Source organism: Aotus nancymaae, unplaced genomic scaffold, assembly GCF_030222135.1.
Source record: "Aotus nancymaae isolate 86718 unplaced genomic scaffold, 86718_ANA_hifiasm-v0.15.2.pri h1tg000036l, whole genome shotgun sequence".
NCBI lineage: Eukaryota > Metazoa > Chordata > Mammalia > Primates > Aotidae > Aotus > Aotus nancymaae.
Genome location: NW_026988450.1, coordinates 18,456,659 through 18,481,693, shown reverse-complemented (window position 1 = coordinate 18,481,693; position 25,035 = coordinate 18,456,659). Strand labels below are relative to the sequence as shown.

The 25,035-nt window shown below is 39.2% G+C and overlaps 1 protein-coding gene across 1 annotated transcript in view; it reads right to left on the bottom strand.

Moving 5' to 3' along the window:
• The window catches only part of PREX2 (phosphatidylinositol-3,4,5-trisphosphate dependent Rac exchange factor 2), a 290,449-nt gene extending 268,458 nt beyond the window's left edge, over positions 1 to 21,991 (bottom strand). The window contains 1 exon segment of the mRNA XM_012463660.2: positions 21,851 to 21,991. Coding sequence (XP_012319083.2) covers positions 21,851 to 21,991 — 141 coding nt within the window.
• Between the last annotated feature and the right edge of the window lie 3,044 nt (positions 21,992 to 25,035).

Below are 25,035 nucleotides of genomic sequence, written 5' to 3'. Positions count from 1 at the left end.
GAGGAATAATGAAAGCAGAAACCAGAGCTCTCCAGAGAGAGGTGCACAGGCCCAGACTGAGAAGTGGTAAGAGGAACACACAGCAAGGATGGATTCCGGAGCTAATTCTGAGTCACCACAGTCAGGATGCAGCAGAGATTGGACATCGACAGAAAAACTGTCCATTTTTCTACCTGTTTTACAACTAACTTAATATCCAATTGTTTATATCCTTACATAAAGAAGGTAGTAAAACTGCAAGAGACCAAAGTGATAAATGAATTTGAAACAAAATTATTTTTAAAATGCTGTCACTGCATCGTCTCTAGGTTAGGAGGACTATCATGACCATTCATTCCAGTAAAAGTTAAGTAACTTTTTCTTAGTATTAGCTTTTGTACAATCAGTTCCAAATAAATTCTCAGAATTTGCACAATAAATGGTAGGAACATTTTCTCACCCTCGTACTTGGCCAACCACATTATTTTAATCTACGAAAACAATAAAAATGTCAATTTCCTTTCATCCATCCTTTTGTTATCCCTTATATGGAAAAGTTTTCTCTAAAATGTAATAAACTAGCATATTTCTAGGTAAGATTTCAGCTAATCGATGTCATGCCATGTTATAAAATACAATACTTATTAAAATATATTTTCAGAACGTGAAGAATGCTCATAAATTTTCACTTTTAAAATCAAGTTTATGAGAATGCTTTTTAAAAACTCTATAGATTTTTCTTTCTTTCACTTTTTTTCTCTTTTTTTTCCGTAGCAATCACGCTGTTTCTTCTCAACCAGGATATTGGCAAAATTGTATCTTGTTAGTTTAAGTCCAAAGTAGTACACCAAAGCACCACTGAGAGAAAAGCTTTGAAATACAAAGTTCCTATAATTCACATTATCTTTTTTTTTTTTTTTTTTTGCTATTACATTATCTTTTTTTATTACTATACTTTAAGTTCTGGGGTACATGTGCAGAAAAACAAGCAACAGGGAAAGGATTCCTTGTTTAATAAATGGTGTTGGGAAAACTGGCTAGCCATATGCAGAAAGCTAAAACTGCATCCTTTCCTTACATCTTATACAAAAATTAACTCCAGATGGATTAAAGACTTAAACATAAGACCTAACACCATAAAAACCTAAAAGAAAACCTAGGCAATACCATTCAGGACATAGGCATGGGCAAGGACTTGATGACTAAAACTCCAAAAGCAATGGCAACAAAAGCCAAAATAGACAAATGGGATCTAATTAAACTTAAGAGCTTCTGTACAGCAAAAGAAACAATCATTAGAGGGAACCAGCAGCCAACAGAATGGGAAAACATTTTTGCAATCTACCCATCTGACAAAGGCCTAATTTTCAGAATTCACATTATCTTAAGAAAGCTGTTTATCAGAGCACATCAAAGCAATTTTTAGTAATGATTTACTCTTCCTCCAATTTTTAATGTAAGTGAAAAGAGGTATATGTAAGTACATTTTTATAACTCATAGAACATTTTCTTGATTATTTATAGCATATATTACTCTACTTCATACTTCAGTCAATAAGATACTTAGAACAATTGAACCAGCACTGTTCTTGGTGTTAATTCTTAGGTTCCACTTTCACATTTTACATTTAACTCTTGGGATCATGTGTTCTGAGGCTCCTACTAATATAACTGTTTCCAACCATAAAACTGCAAGAGACCAAACGTCTGACTTGCCTTACTATCAGACCCAAATATGATAATGTTTTATAAACTGTGATATGCCACACAAAATTTATTACATAATAATGCAAGGCCAATCATACTGAAGTGCTAAAATATGTGTTACCGACAATAAAACCTATAGTTAGTAGCGACAAGAATCTATATAGAAAGTGGCAAGAAGATAAAAGTGGTATGAAATAGATTAGGAATAGATGTCATCACAGAAAGGTGATGTTTGAATTGGATCCTGAGTATGGATATTCAAGAAGAAAAGAAAGGTATCCCCGCAGAAAGAAAAGCATATATAAGCAGAGGCAGAAAGGCAGATCAGCAAGATATTCGATGGATCACTTGAGAACCCTACAGGAGAAATTCTTAAGGAGTAGCGGCAGCAAATTAGTTCAACAGATAAGGCAAGGACCTTTTTATAAAGGCTCTAGAATGCCAAGTTGAGAAATTAGGATGTTTGAACATCAAGGAGGTAAAGTCTATGACAAAATGAAATAAAAAGATGAAAACACTCTTTTAGGAAGATTAATCTGAGCATGTTTGTTGCATGGGTATCAGTCTACCCATTCTTTCATTGCCATATTTCATTGCCCTGAAATAAAGGAGACTGCTTCAGAGAAGAAGCAGGGGAGGCCTGGAGAAAGGGGTATATCTAATGACTCTTAAACAGAGATCAACAGGGCATTGAGACTGGCTGGACAGAGGATGAAAGATAAGGAGACAAAGATGACACTGAGCCTTCCCCAGGGAGACCACAGAAGACCAATTATAGAAATAGGGGAGGGACAAAGAGAAGTTACGTGTCCTCTAAGGGAAAATGATGAATTTAGTTTTGCACCTGTTGAGTTTGAGGCAAAAGTGAGACGTACACTGCAATGTCCTTTATATAGAAGACATGACTTTGGGATTCAAAATCGTCACTGGGGCAGTAAAATTGAATTTGGTTTATGTAAAAGGTAATTGCAGAGGCCATGGTCAGTTGGTAAGCTTACTGGAAGAAATAAAAGTTATGTAGAAAGGGATGAGAAGCTAAGAAATGAAAGTTAGAAGAAAAGCAGGTAAACTGTAGAGTTTCATCAGGGAACCTAAGGGAGGCCCTACAGGGATGAAATTTCAAACAAGTAGCACTGATCAACAATGTGGGAGCAGCAATGGGAGCTCAAAACTGGGACAGAATTAAGAGGTATGGTTAAAAGACGGCCATGCCTAGCTTCTAAAAAAAACGGTCTGAAAGCTAGATTGGGAAGCAGTTGAAAGAGGACCAGAATGCAGCAAATTCAGCAGTAAATATAACAATGTAGTCAGGGAATCTGAAAACTTTGGGAGAGAATTTACATAGCAACTGCAAGAGGCAATGAAATTCAGAAGAGGTTTCACACGCTTTCAGCACAGAATACCTGACACTATCTGATGGCATAAACAGGAAGAAATCAAAGCTACACTTTTGTTCCTTACTCATATGTAGAGGTAATAAGTTTTATGAAGATCACCAATGGAATTTATTACAGAAATTACTGCCACCAGAAATCAAGGGCTATTACTCATTCAGCCAAAAGTAAAGACACCTGAGCCCCTCACAGCAGTGAACTTTAATTATATCTTCAGACATAAGGGAAAAGATGAAAACAAAACAGAGTCATTAAGAACATCACATCAAACAAGTGGCTTTACAGAAATCAGTTTCTTGCATTTCAAACCTCCCTTGGCATGCATATGCTTATGTTCACAAATGGGCACTTAGAAAATAACCCTCCGTATTTCATCAAAACAAAGAACTTTGGAAAATACATCAGTCTTCCATGGGAATTCTCCAAAGACTTTAAAATATTAATTTCTACAACATCCTTATTTCCCAAAGTAGCCTACTTCCTTTCCCACATCAGGAGTACTTCCCTCTAATCGCTGTTGTCTTATTGCCTTGCTCAGACAAGAAAATGATTTGTTGACTGCTTTCTACCTAAGTCAAATCAAAACTTTAACTATATCTTTTCCACTACCAGCATTTCTCATGGCTATTGAAAAGTACTATTGGGTAACTATATCTCCAATAAATGCAGTCTCCTGGCTAATTTCATTTCTCTTTAGTTTCCTCTTCAATGTTGAGTTACTTCTTAGTTTTATAAGTGAATTTTGTTAATGCATCTCTTTTCATCATTCATTCTATTATGATATTATCTACTTTTTAGGGGCAGATTGGAAAACATGTATCTCAATCCTTGATTAATATGTATATTAATGTCATTGATGCCTTTCCTTGTATTTCTCAACCCTACTTCTGCATTAGAATCACCTGGGGAGCTTTTTAAAACTAGCAGTTCTTGACTTCCATCCCCTCTCCCTGCACCCTAAGATTCTAATTAAGCAGGTCTGCAGTGAGGCCCAAGCATCGGCAATATTCCTCACCGATTTAGTCTTTCTGACTTTTGTTGGGCTTAATGAGTCAGTCTCTCTTAGATCTCACCTGTGCCCCATAGAGCAATTACTGCACTCTGTGGCTAGAAGCTGGCCTCCCAAATGACTCTTACTGAACTAAAGCCCAATGTTGTGACTCCCTTACTCAAAAAAATTCCCCTAGCTCCCACCCTGTCTACTAATTAGTTCTAAACTACTTCTACTGCTATTCAAGGCCATTTACCATCTGGTCCCAAGCTACCTTGATCACCCCCTATACCACTCTACACCCTACACCTACTCTTCAATGGGACTATTTAATCACTGTTCCACAAAAGCAACACCATGAAATGGGACAACCTTTTTAACAGTTCCTGTGAAAAGTAAAATCTAGTCAAAAACCACAGGCCTTTACTCTTCATTACTAGAGTGATAGATGAAAGAGAATAGATTCGCATTGGATAAATTAATATAGGAACAATAGTTGCAAAATAGCTGCAGATAGCACTGGCCTGCTGCATTAGCAGGTGGTTGAAGTGAGCCTTCCACCCTCAGTTTCTGTCCTGACCCTCAAGCCTCCTGACATGCACTTGGAGTAGGGTCCTGTACAATAATCAGTTGTATCTCAATTGCAGAAAGAAAAATGATTTTCTCCTGATTTATTTCACATTTCTTACTCTGAAGTTAAAGGAGGATTACCTCTTGATCAAGAAAACATGTGAAAACTATAGCTGTTCTTGTGAGACTCTAACTCCAAGTATGTTTGGTATATTTTCCCAAACTAGCAGCCCAACAGAATCTCTGTAGGAGGTTGGTGGAGCTGAGAACTGCAAAGTAAGTTATTAGGCTTTATTTGAAAATTAGTTCCATCAGAGGCATAGGACCATAAAAATAGATTAGGGGTATTGTTATTTTTGCTGGCCTAATTAATACCATGTTGTTGAAAGGCTGATGGTCATTATACCATTTCTTCATATGAATAGGAATAGTTCTCATTTAAGGTTTGGAGATTTGGGCCTTTTTATTTATTTTTGTTCTTTAGTGTGGGATAGAAGTTTGGTGACTAAACTATGTCTGAACTTTACACTGCTTTAAATGAAATTTAAAGGCTGTGACTCCAAGGAACAGATTTCGATCTGTTTAGATTAACAGATTGAGATTAACTCATTTTCAACAACTGTTACCCAAACATACACCATCAGGTCAATAAACAAAACCACTTCACACTTTGGCTTCCCAAAGTGGAGATAGCTGATTTCTCTTTTACTATTTCCCATACTTGTGGAATCTCTAAGCAGATTATAACAACAGCATAAACAATCAAGAAGAAGAAATACAGAAGGTACTGGGAATTTGAGCAAATTGAGATATAGAAATTTTAGAAATTATAGAAATTTTCAGACAGGAGTGAAACTCAGATGATGGCCAAAAAATTATCTCTCTTCCTTTTGTTTGGAGCAACCGATTTCCCCTGTGCTTACCTGGGAATATATGTGAGCTGAAGGAAGAGACTTCCAATTTTTGCACAGTGGTGGCAAAATGAACCCACTCACCAAAATAAACAGCAACCTTCAAACAAGCTGTCAGGAAGGATTTCAAGTTTTTCCTGAGGGTTCCATCTCCAGAAAAGAGCAGACCTGATATATTAAGGAAGGTCCCAGCAGGTGGTAAGCATTCTTCTAAATTATACAATAATCGTAAAACATTAATAAACCTTCCTAGGTGGAAAATGGACTTCAGGGAGTAACTACAAACCAACTGTCTTAAATGTTACTCTAATCATCTCAGAAAGTAAGTTTAAAGGCAGTCAAAATCTACCTCTCCTTGGGTTACAATTTTGGTCCTAAGCCTTATTATTATAGGGTCGTCCATCCCTCAGAGTCATCACAAGCCTGAAGGCCACATTCAAAGCTACACAGTCAGTGCCAGAGGCTCCTGCATGAGAAAAGACACAGTGGGTGATGAGACCAGAATGCCTGAGAGTGGGCTGTGCAACGGGAACGACATTTCTCTAAAACGTGGCGGAGATCTCTGAAGCTGCTGCATTGGCTCTGGCAGTGATAGACCAGAGAGAGAGAGACCCGAGATGGGTTAACCCTTGTCCCCAGTTCCTTTCACGACCCCCTGCCATGTTCAGACATTATCTAAGACCAAACTCTAAATGCGTGCCCCCCCCCCCCCGCTCCGGGTGATAACCCCAACCAAACACTGTGCTCTTGATAAATGAGCACCATCAGCACTCAGGGCCTCCAGGTCATGCTTTGGCATGGTGACCCCAGCCGCACGGCAACCTGATGACTGGAATGAGTGTTAAGATGCTTAGCAGAGCGTGGCAGAAAATCTCAAAGGCTCCAAGTAAGAGCTACTGATGGATAGAAAATTTTGTTACAGAGTTGAAAGAGTTTTACATATCTGATTTCCTCCCTAGGGACTGCATCTTGCATTATTTCCACAGGCAAACCTTGCCTTTAAAGTTCACCCATGTATTCTCTGCATTCTTGTGGGTTAGTTTGGTACTACGACTATTCGGTTAAGGGTGATTGCCCCCATTTTGTCAGACTCACACCACAGTCAAAACCAGTTCCCCTGAAAAGCATAGATAAGAAACCCAGGATTTTCCTTACTTTGAAACAATCAGGCAGACAGGTCACAAATAGCACAAAAGAGAAGTGGATGCAAAAGATTTCAACTTTCTGTGGTAATTGTGTTTGCACTTCCTTTTAACTTTTATAATGTATGAGCCACAGAAAGGTCTCCTTAAAGAGAAACAGGAAGAAGAAAGCACATAACCTTATCAAAAAATACAGACTGCTAAATCCCTTCCCTTCGGTTACACTTTTTAAAAACCCAATATAATTATTCACCCATTCCTATTCTGAAGTTGGTAATGATGACGGTAATAAATCTATTTCCTTTTCTTTGTGCTGCAAATTCAGTGAACTGAAGGATGAAGCTCCACAAAAGGCTGCTTAAGAAATATCATTTCTAGAACCAACCCTGAAAAAAAATGTCAACTCCAGAATCTGAGCTCCCAGATTCTATTAACAATCAGTCAAGAGGCGAGGCTCCGGGACGCTAAAGAGAAAGGGAATGTTTTCCACAGTCCTCAAGTGACCTTTCCCCTCCCCACAGTCTCTGGCAGAGGCTCCCAATGGCACTTTACGGGCCACAAGGGGCCTCTTCCAGTTGTCCACAAGTCTCAAGGGAGTCACTTCTATAGGGCAATCAGAGACACAATACCACAGGAAGAAAGCCGGGGAGGGTTTGCAAGGTACTCTTGATCCTTCCTATTCCCTTTCAGGGAAAGGCCTTAAATAAGAAAAATGTATGAAAGCACCTCATACCTTAGCTTTTAACTCACGTCTGGGATTATCTAAGGCAATGGTCATAAAATGGCTTTTAGAGCCTGCTGCACATTCAAGACCTCCAATTTCCACCCCGTCCCACTTGTTCAATGCTTCCATCCCCTCGCTGCTAAAGGACACTTCGTTTCCAGCAGAAGCTTTTCAACCAATGGTGCCCCCACTGCACAGCGTGCTGGGTTCCCACCCATGATGAATTTGAACATTGGCTGCAGTTCCCACCAGACACGGAGCTGCTGGGGCATGAAACCTGATTGACAAAATCCTCCACAAAATAAGCTCCTCAGTGGTATAAACACAGAACAGAGAGAGGCAGTGGATTTTAGTCTGCACCTTTAAAAAATATATGCCTATTATATTAAAGTCAATAGAATGAAAAATGTCAACTGAAGAATGACACTAGTTAAAGCCTTAAGTCTAATGTCACCATACTTTTCCTAATCTGTTCTATTAACTTTATTAGTAATGTACATCTGGGTTTAATCTCACCTCTGATTTATCACTGCTATACTGAAGAGTTAAACAAGAGACCGATTGGCACTTTCCTCCTGGATATTGCCCGTTAAGGTTAACAGTAAAAAATACAAATTCTTTCAAATATTTTTAGAGATTTACAAAAAAGAAGAGTGACAGAAAAGAGCGAATGCCTGCTTTTTCATCTTACATAAAATGTCAAAACACATGTACACTTATTCCTTTTCTCTGCTTCACTTATTCTTCCAGGCATTTAGACTAGCTAATATATCATATAATTTATTCATTTATGTTGGAGCTCCTGGGTTAGACTTGGATCTCCATAAAAGCAGGAATTTTTAATGCTTGTCAGTGCTATAGCCTCTAAACCTAGAATAGTGATTGGCACACACTAGGTGCTCAATAAATATGCCTCGGGCCACGAAGAATAAAAATATTTGGATTTTGAAAACAATCACTGGAGAGAATCAATCATAATGCTTAGCATATCAGGGGTTACTTTTTAGGTAGCCTGATTCATAAATTATGCAATGCTGAAAATAAGGTTTTTCACTTAATAAAGTCATTTTTGCACATTACTTTATAAATAGCTCTGGCTGCACTTTCTTTTTTTGTCTTTGTTTTGTTTTGTTTGTTCTCTTTTATGGATTTTCTTAGTTCTGTATTATTTGTAAAAAAAAAAAAAAAAAAAAAAAAAAAACCGTCAATTTTACTTAACAAGTATTAGGTACTAAAAGAAATTACAGAATATCATAGAGGAATTGGAACTTTGAATTACTTTTACAAACTATAAAAGGTTTGCTTATATTTTCACAACACCATCAAAGGTGAATCTGACCCAAATCCTCATCTATAAAAATATGTGTATTTAAAATTGAAGATTCAGTCAAGTACTAAGCACTCAAATTTTCTGACAATCCGACTTACCATGTTTCTCACAATGAAGTCAACCATAAGTACAATTTTTTAAAAAAATCTTAAATCCCGGCCTCTTAAATCCCAAAGAGTATTTGCTACCCTCAAATAATTTAATGATACAGAGAAGATCCAACTTATATGTGAGAATTACTAGTGCACTAAAAATTATACAGGAGTAACATCAACTTCTTATATTCTAATTGAAAGCTATGCTCTTCCATCAATAACATGATTCCCTTTTGGACCCTACAATTACATGGCTGTGCTAATTGTCCTTGCTCTAGAAACTCAGAAAGATGTCTCTAGCTATACAACATGACCCATTTACCAAACTTCATTCTATGACTACCAGAAGGCCACTTACTCTCTCTCCTCTATCTTATCAAAGTAGATCTGGCAAACAGAACACTCTCAAGAATAATGATCATTTTTAACAATGGATTCACTTAATATGTGTTTAAAATACATATATGTTTTTCACCTAAGCAATCTATAGAATATTGAATGCAGACCTACACACATTTTGGAGAGTGTGTGTATACATATATATGTACATATATACACATATATATACACACACACATACACATATATACACACATAATAATTATATATGCTAATTATATAAACTAATTTTATATCTTTGCCTCAAATGCCTTGTGATTTAATCATGTATAAGATAAACACATGAGCTACATTTAAACACAAAGCCATGGGTTCAAACCTGCTAGGAAGCACTGTAAATACCCAGAGATCCAAAATGATCTCAGAGGAATTAAATTAAGGTGAAAATAGCATCAGTACAGACATATATTAACAGACATGCCAGTGGGAGAACTAAGGCTGTCTATTTTTGAAAGGTTCATGTGTTTCCTTATTTCTGTGAGGGAAACTCCTGACTTCTGGATAATCTTTGGCTCCTGAGTGCTTGCCTGGCTCTGACCCTGTCTTGGATTGACCATAAGCTCCTGTTGCTCCCTTGTGCTTAATGGTTTGCCTGAAATGAATTACTGTTCCTTCCTGATTTCTAGCTTCTGTGTACTTCCGGAGTCAACAAGTTCTGTGTCCCTGCTCCAGCATCTGTCTTGGTTTTCCTAGTCCTGATTAATTACACCATTCCCAGAGTCTGGAAGGGTCCAGGCCAGTGACTCATCAGCAGAACATCTTGGAAGAGCTATACAAATTGTGCAGAGGATCTTTTCAGAATCCCCACTCTCCCAATTAGGAAATGACCAAGGTGTCCCCAGGTGTAAGTTTACAATGATCCGGTCCTTGAAGGTAGTTCTAAGTTGTGAGTTATATATGAATATGCAGTGTCTAACACATAAGAAACACATAACGAAAACAGAATTTCCATATTATCTTGGAATATTTTTTCTGGAAACTTCCACAAAATTTTTAAATTACATAAAATCACTAAATACCCCAAAGCTTTTCTGTAGCAAAAGCTAATGGAAAAAACAAAAACAACCTTTAGAGAGCTCTGGAGCTCTTACACATATATGTGAAGAGAGAGATAAATGTTAGATGGATTGCTGTGTGAGAAAGAATACATTATTTTAGAGGGAAATAATCCAAATTATATTTTAAATACAATAGGTTCTTTCAGTAAAGGAATCCAAGAATAAATATAAATGATTTTCTAAGGACAGGAAACTAAAGTATCAATGGATTCAAAATGTGGCAGAGACTACTCTTTGCCCCTCAAGACTTATTCCCACGTCGTTATTTCAGTGTAGAACTCACTAAGTTCCAGCTGGGCACATGGCTGTCCAGCCAGTCAGCATATTTCCCAGTCTCCCTTAGAGCTGGATTGGCCATGTTACAAAGATCTGGCCGTGGGGATGAGAGCAAAAGTGATGTGTGTCATTTCTGGGTCATATCCTTAAAGGGAGTGCTTGCCCTCCACTTTGTCTCCCACCCTCTGTCCCCCTGGGGCTGGAATGTGAAAAATGTAGTGGTAAGTCAGCTTCAACCATAGGGACAAGGACAACACCCTACTGTACTGGTTCCCCCACCTTCTCTAACCCACTGGAAACACCTAGAGAAACTACATAAATACTGAGGGCTGGCTCTCACCCCCACATACTCAGATTTCATGGGTCCTAGGTGCTTGTGGAGCAATAAGATAAAAGAAACAGGAGTCTCTGAATGACCTGATGGAGCTGAGCTGCTAACTCCACTGGAACACTGCTGGGGTATATTTAATTCAAAAATTAAATAACCAGAGTCTTAAGAGAGGATGCAAAAAAGGCCATGTTGATTACATACGGCTTTCCTAGTCACAAACAATCCTGCAACGTTCGAACTATTGTTATTTGGTCTCAGTTAAAGCAGCTGAACAAATATCCTTACAAATAAACGCAAAATTCTGGCATTCAGCAAAAAAAGAATATGTTAAGTACAGGTAAGAAAAAATACTATTGCTTTTCTAAAGAAAAAACTAAAGTGTAACTATAGAAAACAAAGTGCAGTTTTAGCATAATCCAGGGAAATCATGGCTGAACTGGAGAATATTTATTACAGAAAAAATAAAAAATAAACTAAAAATAATAAGACAAAGAGAAAAAAAGACATTAAAGTTGGCCAATTCATTAATGATTTGCATAAGTCAATGAGGTCTTGGTATCAAAATGTAATTATTTTAGGACAGAGTTAAATAAATATTGATGTATCTTATAGGCCCATTTTTGACAGGGCATAGTTTAGATTGCTTTAATAAAGACATGGTCTCCTTCTATTTTCTTGCTCTGTCACCCTGAACATGTTACTGCCATTTCATGGTCTAAAATGGTTGCCCCATCACCTGCCATCACATCCTCATACCAGCAAGGGAGAAGAGGGAAAGGAGAAAAGAGAATGCATACTCCTTCATGATAAAGGCACACCTTAGAAGTTACCCAGAACCTTTACACAGGTCCAAGCTTATCTGCATGGGAGGCTGGGAAATGTCTTAAGCTGGATCTAAAACTCTTATCACTATAGAATAAAAGAACACTGGGTACTGGGGACAAGTAGAAGTCTCTGCAAGAGGTTTCATTATGAAGGAGTACAAGAAAACTTGAGATAAAGTTGTGTCTAGAATATTCAAAATACATTTTGTAAATATATAAAATATATAAAATTGGTCAGGCATGGTAGTTCACACCTGTAATCCCAGCATTTTGGGAGCCTGAAACAGGCAGATCATTTGAGGTCAGGAGTTCGAGAGCAGCCTGCCCTCGATGGTGAAACCCCATCTCTATTAAAAATACAAAAAATCATACTGGTGTGGTGGCAGGTGCCTATAATTCCAGCTATTCAGGAGGCTGAGACACGAGAATCGCTTGAACCCAGGAGGCGGAGGTTGCAGTGAGCTAAGATCACGCCACTGTACTCCAGCCTGGGAACAGAGTGAGACTCCGTCTTAAATATATAAATAAATAAATAATAAAATATATAAATATATTTCTACATAAAATTATAGAAAGTCAAATATGACATAGCTATACAGTACACAAGGTGAAAGCCCCCTTCATCCACGTACCTCTGGGAAAATAATGAATTCTTAAAGTAATCTTGGAATATGTGGGTATGGGACTAACATTTAGGTCAATTAATAGAGTATAATAATGCCTCTCCATAGATCTTCTCCTAGTGCTACTGATAGAAATAAGGCTTTGGAATGGGAGATGTTATTTCTGGAATCCTAAGATTCTTTCTTTCTGGCAACAGTCTCAAATAAGAAAAGGCTGGAACTCCTAGGAAGCATGAAAGCAAGGCCAAGTTGAGGCATTACAAGGCACCAAGGGAAAACATCAGCATTTCTTTCTTGCACAATTTCTGAAAATGTGTCACCATCTATAAAGCCTCTCCTTTTGGCAAGAAGACAACTTAAATAGATAATTAAAATAACAAAAGTGGCAAGGCAAAATCAAACATAGATCTCAATCCATATTTGACTCTCTCCGAGAAACAAACTTTCCAAATGAATAAAAATGTTTATCCATCTATATTCTATGTTGTGATATTTTTGCTGTAAAACCATAGAATATTTTTATATAAGCATTCTAACTTTAATAGGCTGGAGTCATTTCTTAAGTATCATACAATTTAACCTTTCCAAATGAAGGGTTTGCCTTTTAATGGAAAAGATGCATTTCACATGCATGACAAAACACAATGTCCTTTGCTAAGGTATTCTCCAGAGAAATAGATCCCTTTTTGTACACTATGTTCTATTATATGTAAGGCTGTACAACAAATTTATTCATGAAATCAAAGTCTGAAATTACCTATACTAATTAGAAGTGCTTAAAAATCATTACTTCAAGTTAACATCATTTTTCTTAAAATTTCAACCATTGACCTCTTGGATCAAATGCAATAGTTCATGAAAATGGGGGAAATTTTTTTAAGCAGTTATTATTGGATGTATCAGAATGTGAATAGTTATGTTCAATACTATGTAAAAAGGGACCCAGCCACACTTTTAATCAATGAAACGTTTACTAAGGGATGTTTTTCCTGAATTTTTGATTGTTTGAGGCAACTACAGTGTTGTAAATCAAAGATGATCTTGATTTTAATATAGCCAATACAGTTTTAAGAAATTATAAATTCTTTGATTTATAATTATAATGTAAATCAAAGATATTGATTTTAATATAGCTAATAATATAATTCTAATAAATTTATATTTGAAAAATGTTAATAAATTTAATGTAACTTTTAATGAAGAATAACAAAAATCAATCTCAAGGAAAGTAAATATGAATAAAATGTTTAAAGAAATAATGCAAGATAAAACAATTATTTTTAGGTCAAACTAATAGTGCTCAAAACACAGCCATAATAATTTTATTCGGTATGAAAATATAATGCCAGGCATACATTAAAAGAATGCTTAACCAAACGCTGTTTAAAACAAATACTGAAGAAACCATAATCACACTAAAATGTCAGATAAATCAATGTTTCTTTTTTTTAACGTGGCTAATAACTGATATGTCCACTAAATGTAAAATAGCAGTTCTACATAATTTACATCATGGTTTAAAAAATGGTTGTCATTATTTCTGAGATTTGAACCTTGTCACACTAGATGTAATAATCCAGAAGTGCTTATGTCTCTACTTGAACTTCTTAGTGTATAAAATCACATTTAAAAGAATAATTGAACAAAGCCTATCATACATCCACCCTCAGATATCCAAGTTCAGTTCCCTTTTCTATTCCTGAAAGTGTGTGTCCAAATTGTTACTGTTCTCTTCAGGGCACTGCATTCTCAGCAAAAACAAACAACAAAACAAGAACCAAACAAAACAGAACATCAGACAGAACACCAGAGTTCAACTTCATAGAGAAAGAACGGCCATCGGGTATCAACCTCCATGCTTGCCTCTCCCCTAAAGTGGCCCATTGGCCTTACTCATGAGTCCCTTCCAGAGGAAAGCCATTCCTCCCTGGTGGCTCCCAGACCACCCCCTCTACTGCATTCCCAAAGGCCCCTCTGGCCTTCTCAGGATGTTCTTCCATTAAACTTGTCCTTATGCCTCCAGGCTTAGAAAAGACAGGCTGGTGACTCTCAAGCTGGTCTGAGCATATGCCAAGCTCAGTCTGTGGATAGACAAGACAGAGGAGAGGGAAATAAACTTGGAGTTTGGGGAGGGAAAAAGAAATACTTCCTACCTATCAAGACTTTACCTACAGAAGCTGATTTGAATTCAGGCCAGCCCTGTGAGATATTATCAAATGTGTTTTCCAAATATGAAACTGAGACATACAGAGGATGTGTTGTTTGCCCAGAGTGAGAGAGTTTGTCAGTTTCAGTGCAAGGATTTAAAACCAGGTCATCCAATTCTGTGCCATGTACTTCACCTCACTGTCCCAGTGTGGGAGGGAGAGCCTCTGGTATGTGTTCACAAGGGGCCACAAAGATCATCCCAGGCAGTTCCACAAGCTGTACACTGAAGAAGCAGCAGAATTTTTAAAATACACAAGTGACAGCTTCCTCATTTTTAGCGTCTGCAGATATTTTCCTATGGGTATGTTACATGACAAGATGGCTGAGAAAATTTTGCCTTATCTTGTCTCCCAGTGCCATAGAGGTGCTTGCTATGCTTCCCCCAAAGATCCCATTTGCCTTCTGCCATGCTCTGTTGTTGCTTCTTTGGTTCCCTTCTTGTCTCCTTCCCCTTGGCTACACTCATCTGCCTACCCGTCCCTGGACATAATCATCCCCTTCTCTCCTTGCAGTGACCACCAAACTCCTTGAATAGTTTAACCATCATGCTTCACATCCTCAGCTTCCACTCATGTCTCAACTGGTTTTGACAGTCTGGCTTCTGCTCACACGCTCTACTGAAGCTAAAACCCCAATGACATTCCAACTGCCAGATCCAGCAACCTCTTCCATCTTCACACAGCCCACTTCCCTCAAGCCCTGCCACTGTACAGAGACCTTTCTTCTGAAAACTAGCTCCTTCCTTGGGTTTCAAAGTATCACTCTTTCCTAGTTATTTTTTTCAGCCTTTGATAACTGAAAGTCTACTCTTCTGTATCCTTTAAATATTGACTCTCCAACATCCTATCTTCTGTTTATTTTCTTCCTCTAATTGCTCTCCTTGTGTCATCTCACCCACCAGATCGCTTCAAAATACATGATTAATTTTTAGATCTCTCACTTTTGGCCCAAATTATTTCTCAAGTTCCACATCCTTATCTTCAAAAATCATAGCAGTATCTGTGGCCCAGCTCCTCAACATGTCCAAAAGCAAATTCATTTTCCTTCTCCTCCTCATGCTGTTCTGCTCCCTGCATTCCAATTCTCCGTTAATGACACTACCCATCTCTTCTTCAAAACCAGAGACCCAGTCCCATCCTATGTTCTCCATTCTACTTAAACTTCCACTTCTGAGAGGAGTACACAAAATACCAAAGCTTCTACCCAAAAAATTGCTCAGAGTTGGGCTTTTGATTTTTTGTGGTTTGATTTGGTTTTTTTATTGTTGTTCTTTTGTGTTTTCCAGTGCTTTCCACATTTCTTACCTGGACTAATGCAATGACAGACTCCTAATGGGTAATTAGACTTCATCTCTGTTCCTCAACCCTGTCAACAGAATTCTCTTGCTAAGAAATAAATCTAAGTGAAATAGCTACTATTTTTATATTAAAGCCATTGGTATTTTAATAGGGTATAATTATAAGACTGTTTCAGACCCCCGCATTCCAAGCTCTGCCACACTGAGGTCACACTGCACATGCTGCTCTTTGGGGATGGATAATTCTCCCAGTATGGCATATTTCTCCTCATCCCCTAGGAGCTAGCTCTATCATCACCTCTTCCCAAAACTTCCCTTGACTCCCCAACTGAAAGAATCTCTATTGCCTCCATGTGACATTATTGTGATGATCCAACCCCTAACATAAGCTGCATTCGTCTGCACAGGCTGCCATAAGGAAATACCACAGATTGATGGCTTAAGCAGAAAATTATTTTCTCACCTAAGATCTAGGTGTCAGTAGGTTTGGGCTCTCCTGAAACTTCCCTCCTACGCTTACAGAGGGCTGCCTTTTCCCCGTGTCCTCCCATGGTCTTTCCTCTGTACACCCTGGTTATCTCTCTATGTGTCCAAATCTCCTCTTCTTTGAAGGACACTAGTCAGATTGGATTAGGGTCCACCCCATGACTTCATTTTAACTTAATCACCTCTTTAAAGGCCCTATCAACTAATACAGTCCTGTTCTTAAGTACTGGAGGTTAGGACTTCAACATAGGACTCCTGTGGAGGGACACAATTCAGTCCATAACATAAACCTTAAGCATAATGTACTGAATCAATTATCTTTGCCTGGAAGAGGCAGGTCATGACTTGAAGAGTTTGATTTCAGATTCATTCAAACTCTGCTTTGTTTGCTGTTGCATTGTTTGCCTGTTTGTCTGTTTTCTTGAGCACCTGCTATTTACAAAGCCCTGTGTTTAGGCCAAGAAAAGCATACATGGGAAGTAAATGCAAAGTCCCTCTTCTTTGGGAATTTGCCATCTAGACAATTGTTTTTTTCTGACTGCTTTTATGAAACCTCAGATCTGAGGAAGGTAGAGCCATGCACGGGGAAGCCAGAGTGGCAAACCTGAAGTCATAAAATCCAGCTCCCCATCAGCCCTTGCAAGGGCCTCTGGAGCTCCAGGGAGCACAATTTGAAAGAGCTAAGAGACACGCATACATAATATGAGAGTGAGGATGAATAAGAGAGTGAGGATGCAATTGTTTAAACTCTAAGGCATCATACTAACTGTGGTTGTTGTTACATGGAATATAAAGTTTTCTCACTGTCTTAAAGTCAACTAATGAGCATTTATAAGAATATCATTAAAAAGACTACACTAACAGAAGGAAAATACAAGAGGAGGAAACAAAGAAGAGAAGTGGGGCCATATAGAAAGGGTAGAGAAGGAATATAACAGAAACAAAAAGTATATCCAATGATGACCATAGGCATGGCTCTTTATAACAACTGTAGCATCAGCAAAAATAACGGTAACTACTTATAGGGCCCTCCTATGAGCCAGATGGGCCAAGCCCAATCCATATATCACATCATCCTTACAATACCCTTGAGAAATGCTATTCTCCATTTTACAAATCAAGAAAAAGGGGCATAAAAAATTAGGAATGTGTTTAAAATCACAAAGCAAATTAGAGATGGGACTTTAAGGCTAAGGTGTCCAAGGTCAAAACCTAGACAGGAAACAAATTTGAAAATCCTTTGTTTATGACAGGACACATAGCTTGAAGTCATTGTTTTGATATACCCACAATGTGGACTAGCCATGCATTCTGGTTTGCCAGGAACAATCCCAGTTTCCATCTATTTGCCAGTGTGATTATTAATTGCACTCCCTTTCACTCTCAGAAGTGTCCCAGTTTACACAGTAAATTATATGGTCATCCTGCCTCAATGCCACTGACCCACAATGGAACTGGTCTAGACAATTTTCCAGACCCGATGCAAAATAAAAATGTGAGGACTCTTGTTCAAAAAGTAGGGGACTAAGGGGTAATGCTATTAAAGTTACTGAAATAAAAAGCTTTTTTCTTTCATGTATCTGCTCTGCTCATGTCCACTGTCCCATCAGATTTCATCTGCAAAACACAAGGTCAAAGATAAAATTGGTAAGAATTTTAAGAGCATTAAAACAAGCTGGATGTCCCTCCCAGCTCAGAATCCCGGGTCACTGCACAGGATGTGCATCCATGAAGCCAGCCCTGGGTCTTCCCTTTCTCTGTCCACTCACATGAGTCTGTCATTTTGGTATGCTCTGCCACAGGTTTGCAAACAGGAAACATGTTGTAACTTACTACTGTACAGACTTTGATGTTAAATACTGGATATTAGGTTCATATAATCATTTCTTTAGAAGAAATGTTTGCAAATACTTTTAATAAAGTACAAAATTGCATTTCCCAACCAAAACAAGAACATAAATTCAGGCAAATTAAGTCACTCTCTACCATTTTATCTGTAATGTAAAAATAATAAATCTAGATAGCATAACCTATTCAAGATCTCAAAAAATAATTTAGAATATATGAGATGAAATAATAGTGCATGCAAAGATTTTAATACCTTAATGCCTGATTTAAATCATGTTTCTGTTTTAAAGGCAGGTACTAATATTTATTTGAAATTTTTTGCTGCATAAATTCATATGTGCCTGAGCAAAACTGAAGAAAATTCTACTGTCTATCTAGACCAAATGGAAGAAAACAGGAAATCAAAATGTTAAGGATGACTGAGGCACTGTCCTTAAAAATGGAGTGGGAGGATAGAGGATGGGTCAACACTGATTCATGTATGCACTCAACAAGCATTTATTGAGTACCTACAATGTCACAAGCACTACACAAAATTATGAAAAACACAGGCACACAAGTATGTCCCTGTCCTCAAGGAGATATAGCAGAGTGAGACCAAAGTAAACAAATGCACACATCAACTATTTTGGGAACTGTGGAAGAAGGAAATACAGGGTAGGGAGTACAAAGCAAGGAGCACCTGGGAAGAAGGGGCTAACAGAGCCTTGAAAGCACAGTAGGAATCCACCAGGTATAGAAGGAAGGCTACAGAAAGAACAAAGGCAGAGGCCTGAGGAAGCACAGCCCACCACGGCAAGAGTAGCCAGGTGAAGGCACAGAGCTTTGTTCAAACAGCAGTATGTGCCTAGGGGTGACTACAGAGAAGATGCAGATAGACAGATGCCATGGTATAGAGAAGAAAGGCGATGCTCATGGGCTGTCTTGGGGATGGCAGTGGAGGAAGATCCTCTTTCCATAAAGGCCAAAGGGTGGGAATTGAGGAGAGAGAGGGCTCAGAAATAGGAAAGATTTTAGAAAAGCTTTTCCCTCTAGTCATATGATTTTTTTTTTTTTTTTAGATGGAGTCTCACTCTGTCACCCAGGCTGGAGTACAGTGGTGTGATCTCAGATCACTGCAACCTCCACCTCCCAGGTTACAATTCTCCTGCCTCAGCCTTCCGAATAGCTGGGATTAAAGGCATCCGCCACCATGCCTAATTTTTTGTATTGTTAGTAGAGATGGAGTTTCCCCATGTTGGCCAGGCTGGTCTTGAACTACTGACCTCAGGTGACCCGCCCACCGCAGCCCCCAAAAGTGCTGGGACATATGATCTTTTCATAAACGTAATAATACCATTTTTGCCAATGGTAATAATGCCATTTTATTTGTAGGGCACTAAGTAAAAATGTATTATTAGTAGAACTAAAAATATGCTTTCTACCTCTTCTTCCTTTGCCTAATAGAGATTAGTCAGCCTTGATCCACGTTAATGGCTTAAACCAATAATAGAAATGATTAATGACTAAGAGATATTTAAATTTGACTTAGGCGTAAACTATCAATTTTTGGCAACAAATTTACCACTCAACTTATTTAACACCATAGCTAACTTTTAAAAATAACTCCTGTTGTTGGTCTCCATCTCTAATCATTCCCTTAGGTTAGATTCCTGGAAGAGGAATTACCAGGCCAAAAGGTTTGAATAGCTTAAAAGTTCTTGGTACATATTAGCATAGTCCAATACCAAAACCAGGGTGACTACACCAACTTCAGATAACCAAGAAAATTCCCTGGGGGTTAAATGTTGCTATAAATAATACACTAAAATTAAAATCTAATAATGCATTACAAATAGATCTTAGGCTGTGCAAGCCAGAGAAAACTTTTATTTAGGATGTCATTCACACCAATTAGTGCATATAAACATAAACAAGCACAAATAATGCACAAAGAAAACGAAAAGTGGAAGAGCCCACAGATTCTGAAAGAGATAAAAAGAAATCATGAAATTATGTTCTCCTTGTGAAAAAGGAAAACGTATTTTGTACTTTCCATACTTTCTTACTAACTCTATATAGTAATAATAAGTTTTCTGTTGTAATGATCAGGTTTAAGATTAGAAGAAAAACTGGTATTTTAAATAAAGATCAGCAAATTGGTTTTTAATATAATTATGTTAACTGTCTATTTCTGCAAATTAGCATTCTGCACAGTACTGTTTTCATAGATCTTTAGAAAGAAGTAATTATGTAAAAAATGACTCAGATTCTTCAAAAGACAAAGAACTTTGTTACCACAAAAGTTTCATGAAAGGCAAATTTAAAGCTATTAAAAGTCAAATCTTAAAAACATGCTTTTTTGACAATCTTTTTTACAAGGAAGCATATAATAATTCTATAAATCACCAATTACCAGGATGTTCTCAAATACCGTACATTTGCAGAGAATGTGGCCCCTGGGTGTCAAGCATATTGATTTTGAGAAGTCAACCATAAGCCAACCAGTACATTTTACATCACTTGAGACATTATTCTTTCCTTCTTGCCACAGCGAAGAAGTGAATTTTCTCTGTTATGATTGTAAGCAGAAAGTTGACAGATTTCAGAACACTAAGCAGGAAGTTTAGCACCTGAAACATTTTCCTTCAGACCAAGGGGGCATGGAACTGGTTGCTGGAAGGGGAAGGATTTGAATGAGATCACAAAAACTAAAGCTCCTGGTTCTTTGAATGATGCTCTCCCAGGAATCTGGGTGGAAAGAAGCCAAGGCTCAAATTCTTTGTCTTTTCAGCAATGAATAGGAAAAATTCAACTTTTGAGTGATGTCTCAGCAGTTACTTTCACTCAGTTTTGCCTCTTTGGCCCTAAAATGAATGAAATGTTTTCAAAGCAGAGGGCAGTGAGTCAAGCAGAAACCGAGAAAGTACATTCCCAGTTCCACGAAGTCCCGAAGCTTGATTACAGTACTCTCATGGGCCCTGTAAACAGGGGACCAGAAACTGAGCAGAAGACAGATTTTAAACCGGGGGCGGAGGAGGGGGGAGATTGGACTAGGATGGGGTGAGCGCCACATGTGGCTTTAATATCCAACAGCTGCTAGAGATCATCACCCCGCTGCTCTCTCTGTACCCCCACACCAGAATCCTATGTTTCAAACATCCTAACTAAAGCGGCCACTGCCATGTTATCTGAGTAACGAACTCAAGCTCCAGCACATTCAAGGTTTTTTTTTTTAACCTAGTGTACCTGAATGTAGCCGGCTGGACCTTTAATCACTAACCAAAGCTTTAAAACGAAGTCTCCAGGAAAAGTCGAGAAGGGAAAACAATTAACACAGTGCACTTGAGCAGACTGGGTAATGGGGTAAAAGAAAAGTGAGGGAAGATGGGGCAGCCGGGATTCCCTGGACTGGAGCTTTCTTCTCTCCAGCTCACTTTTCAGACCCGGAGCTCTCCAAGGCTCCCGCAACTCAGTGAGTCTCGGGGCACTAACAAATCCCCGCGGGGGTCGCCGCGCCCGCGAACGCAGCATCCACGCGCAGATTCCCGCGCCTGCGATGCCTCGACCCGTCCCAGGTCCCCGCACAGACAATGCCGCGCGCGCTTCCAGCGGCCACTCCGGGACCCGCGCCCCGCGCCGCCCCAACGTCCCCCTGCGTCTGCCGGGGACACTCACCGACACCAGGAACTCCAGCGTGCCCACATAGTCCCGCTCGGTCTTCTGGAGCTCGCTGAGCACGCACACGCGCAGGCGAAGCTGCTTCTCCAGGTCCTTGGCGCTCTCGGCGCGGCCGTCCCCGCGGCTGTCCTCGCTCATGGTCGGCGGCGGTGCGCGGCTCTGCCCGCCGTGCTGAGCGCTGACCCGCGCGCCCGCTGCTGCCCGGCCCCCGGCGGTGAGAAAGGAAAGTTGCCGCCTCCGCCAACTCCGAGGAGGGACAGACGACTTTACATGCTGGGGAGAGGTTGGGCGCGGGGAGAGGAGGGGATCCGGCTGCAATCCCGGCGCGGGGGTCGCGGGGCTCCGCAGAGGAAACTCCCGAGAATGGGGGCTCCGGCCTGTCCCTGCGCGCCCGGCCCCGCTGCTCTGGCCTCACTCGGCCTGGGCTGGAGGGGAGGTGGCTCCGACAGTCACAGCGGTGACTTGGACATTAATCAAATGCTTTGTATCCTTGTGACTCCGACCCTTTACCCTTCACCAAATCTCAGGAAAAAGGAAACACAGCCCTGGGGAAGTGCTGCGTGCCGGCTAATCACACATACGCGCGGGTACACACACACATCAGCACTTGAGATGGAACTCACGCGCGCGCGTGCACACACACACACACACACACACACCCCAGCTCCTGAGATGGAACTCACAGGAGGTTCCCAATCCCAGGGACACACACTCCAAAGCGCAGGTCAAGGGTTACTCCTGAGACTCCGCTATTGTTTAACTTTAATGTGTTTTGTACTGATCCTGAAAGCAAAGAAACAAGTCCCCACGGTTACATAACTGGATGGGAACAAAAACAACCACGGTATTGACCCTCCGGTCTTTGAAAAGAAACACATTGATTTTTGGTTTCATTCAGGCAGAAAACAGGTTTGCTTTTAAAACCCTCCAACTGAGAATAGTTCACAGGGCAGACACCCTCCAGTCTGAGCTTGAAAAGTCAATTAGCATAATAAATGAAGACACTATGGGAAAATGACAGCCTCTGCCCGTGCAATAAACCCCAGATAAAATAAGCATCACCTTTGTACTGTGCTGTTTTCCATGTCTATAACTTTTTTCAACGTCAAGATAGTGTGTAAATCCACCGAGAGGCGAGGGTATTTGTGCCGGTTTTGTTTCCAAGAGCTGCTGTGATTTAAGACGGTGTCACTAATTGAAAAGATGAAGCTGTTGTTGAATGCTCATCAGAAGATAGAAAGCTAGATAGACAGGGAAATAATCTCAGGTTTTGAAGATAGACACACAGAACATTCTTGATTTTAATGTTAAAGTTTATTGCTTTTTCTCACTTGGAAACTAAGCCTTAAATATTTCCAATACACTAACAGACAAAACAATTTACATATATTTTTGTATTGGTATTATCCACATATATTTTCCACAGTCATGTTAGATCAACTTCAGTCTAAAACTAATGGCACTTAAATAAACTGAAGAGTGAATAGTGTTGATGCAAGGAAGTGGTGTGTTAATTTGTTGCAGTTGCTGAAAGCATTAGCAAAACTCTAAAACATAAAGATGCTTTTCACTGTATTTACATTGAAATAATTACCTATTGGTTTTCCAGATGATGTCTTTCCAGAGCATGTGACCATTCCCCTCATAACCACACAAAGACGGATTGTACTTTGTATATTAAAGATACAATTTTTGAATGATGTACACAGAGCTGATGGGCAAGGTGTGATTTTCCTCTTTCTTTTACAAATGACTATTTAGAGGTAACCAAGAGCAAAGGGCAAACAACGATGGCTTCACACCCTGTGGCAGAAAAACAAAGGGCGAAGCACATTAAAGAGCAGACCTCACAGCACCTGGTAAACAATAAACAAAAGAACCAGAAGACACACTAAGCACACATGCAGAAATGAATGGGAAACTCAAACATGACTGAACTGTCTCTCCGTGTACTACAGGCAGCATTTCTTCCTCCCCAGGTCTGCATCTTTCCCTAGGGAAAAAAGCAAGTAAATAAAGCAACTTTCCATCAGTTGTTCTCCTACATAAAATAGAATCTCTTGTACTAATTGTCCTCAATAGAAAACTGCTTATGCAATTTCCTTCTATCAAAAAAATTAGTCTATGGACAACCCGTTAGGGCTGCAGGCTTATCTCTGAAAGCAGGACACTTGAGTTTGAATCATTAACGGGATTTTACCCATCCAAAGCATTTACTCCTATTCCACAAACATGCACTGGGGATCTCTACGAGCATTGCATGGTGCAAAGGTCCAAGAGCCACAGAGACCCTGATCTGCAGGCACTTATTTCTCAAGGTGGCTCACAGACTACTGAATTACAATCACTCGAGGTCTTGTTAAAACGAACATTTCTGGACCCCACCACAAATTCGTTGAATGAGAATCCCAGAGATATCTGCCCTAAATTCTCTTATCAAGGTCTTCAGATTGTTCTTAAACCGACTAATATTTGAGGACCATCATCTAAAGACTTACAATTGAGTCAGGAAGAGTGTCAAAGTGACATGTAACTCTGTTTAAAAGGTAAGATGCAATGAATGCTTTGCAAAAGAAAAAAAAATGATGCGATAGAAGCTAGCAGAAAAATATTCATATTTAATTGTGTAAATTCATATTTCTCTCAGAAGTGATTGTGTAGAAATTCTTAAGATATTTAAAGTTTCTGAACACACTTCTACTCCTTGGGCTACTCCTCAACATCATTTATAATTAATGAACAACTTCAGGACACCACGTAGTGCTTTCTGCCAGCCAGCTCTCAATGTTTTCTGTTGTCCTGGCTAGAGTTCTTAACTCCTCATCAAAGACATAAGAGCATAAGAAAACAGGGCTGGAGTATCTGGAAACCTTCACTTTGATGGTAAATAAGGTCTTTCATAAACTCTGAATGTGCTGTATCCCTCCTCACTTCCTCTATTGAGACTTTAGGCTCTGTCTGCCAGGAAAAGGAAAGCAACAACTAAAATGATGGACAGGATCCAGTTTTTTTACTCAAATACTAATGAGGTTGAAGCATCCAGTGAAAAGGAGATGGGAGAAAAGAAGACAGAGGAAAGACTGAGCAGGAAACTAGCTCAGCCATTGAATTTGTTCCATGTACATGAACTTGGTGTGGTTAGAATCCATTCTCATATGGTAGGTTAGGGCTGGAGAATCACT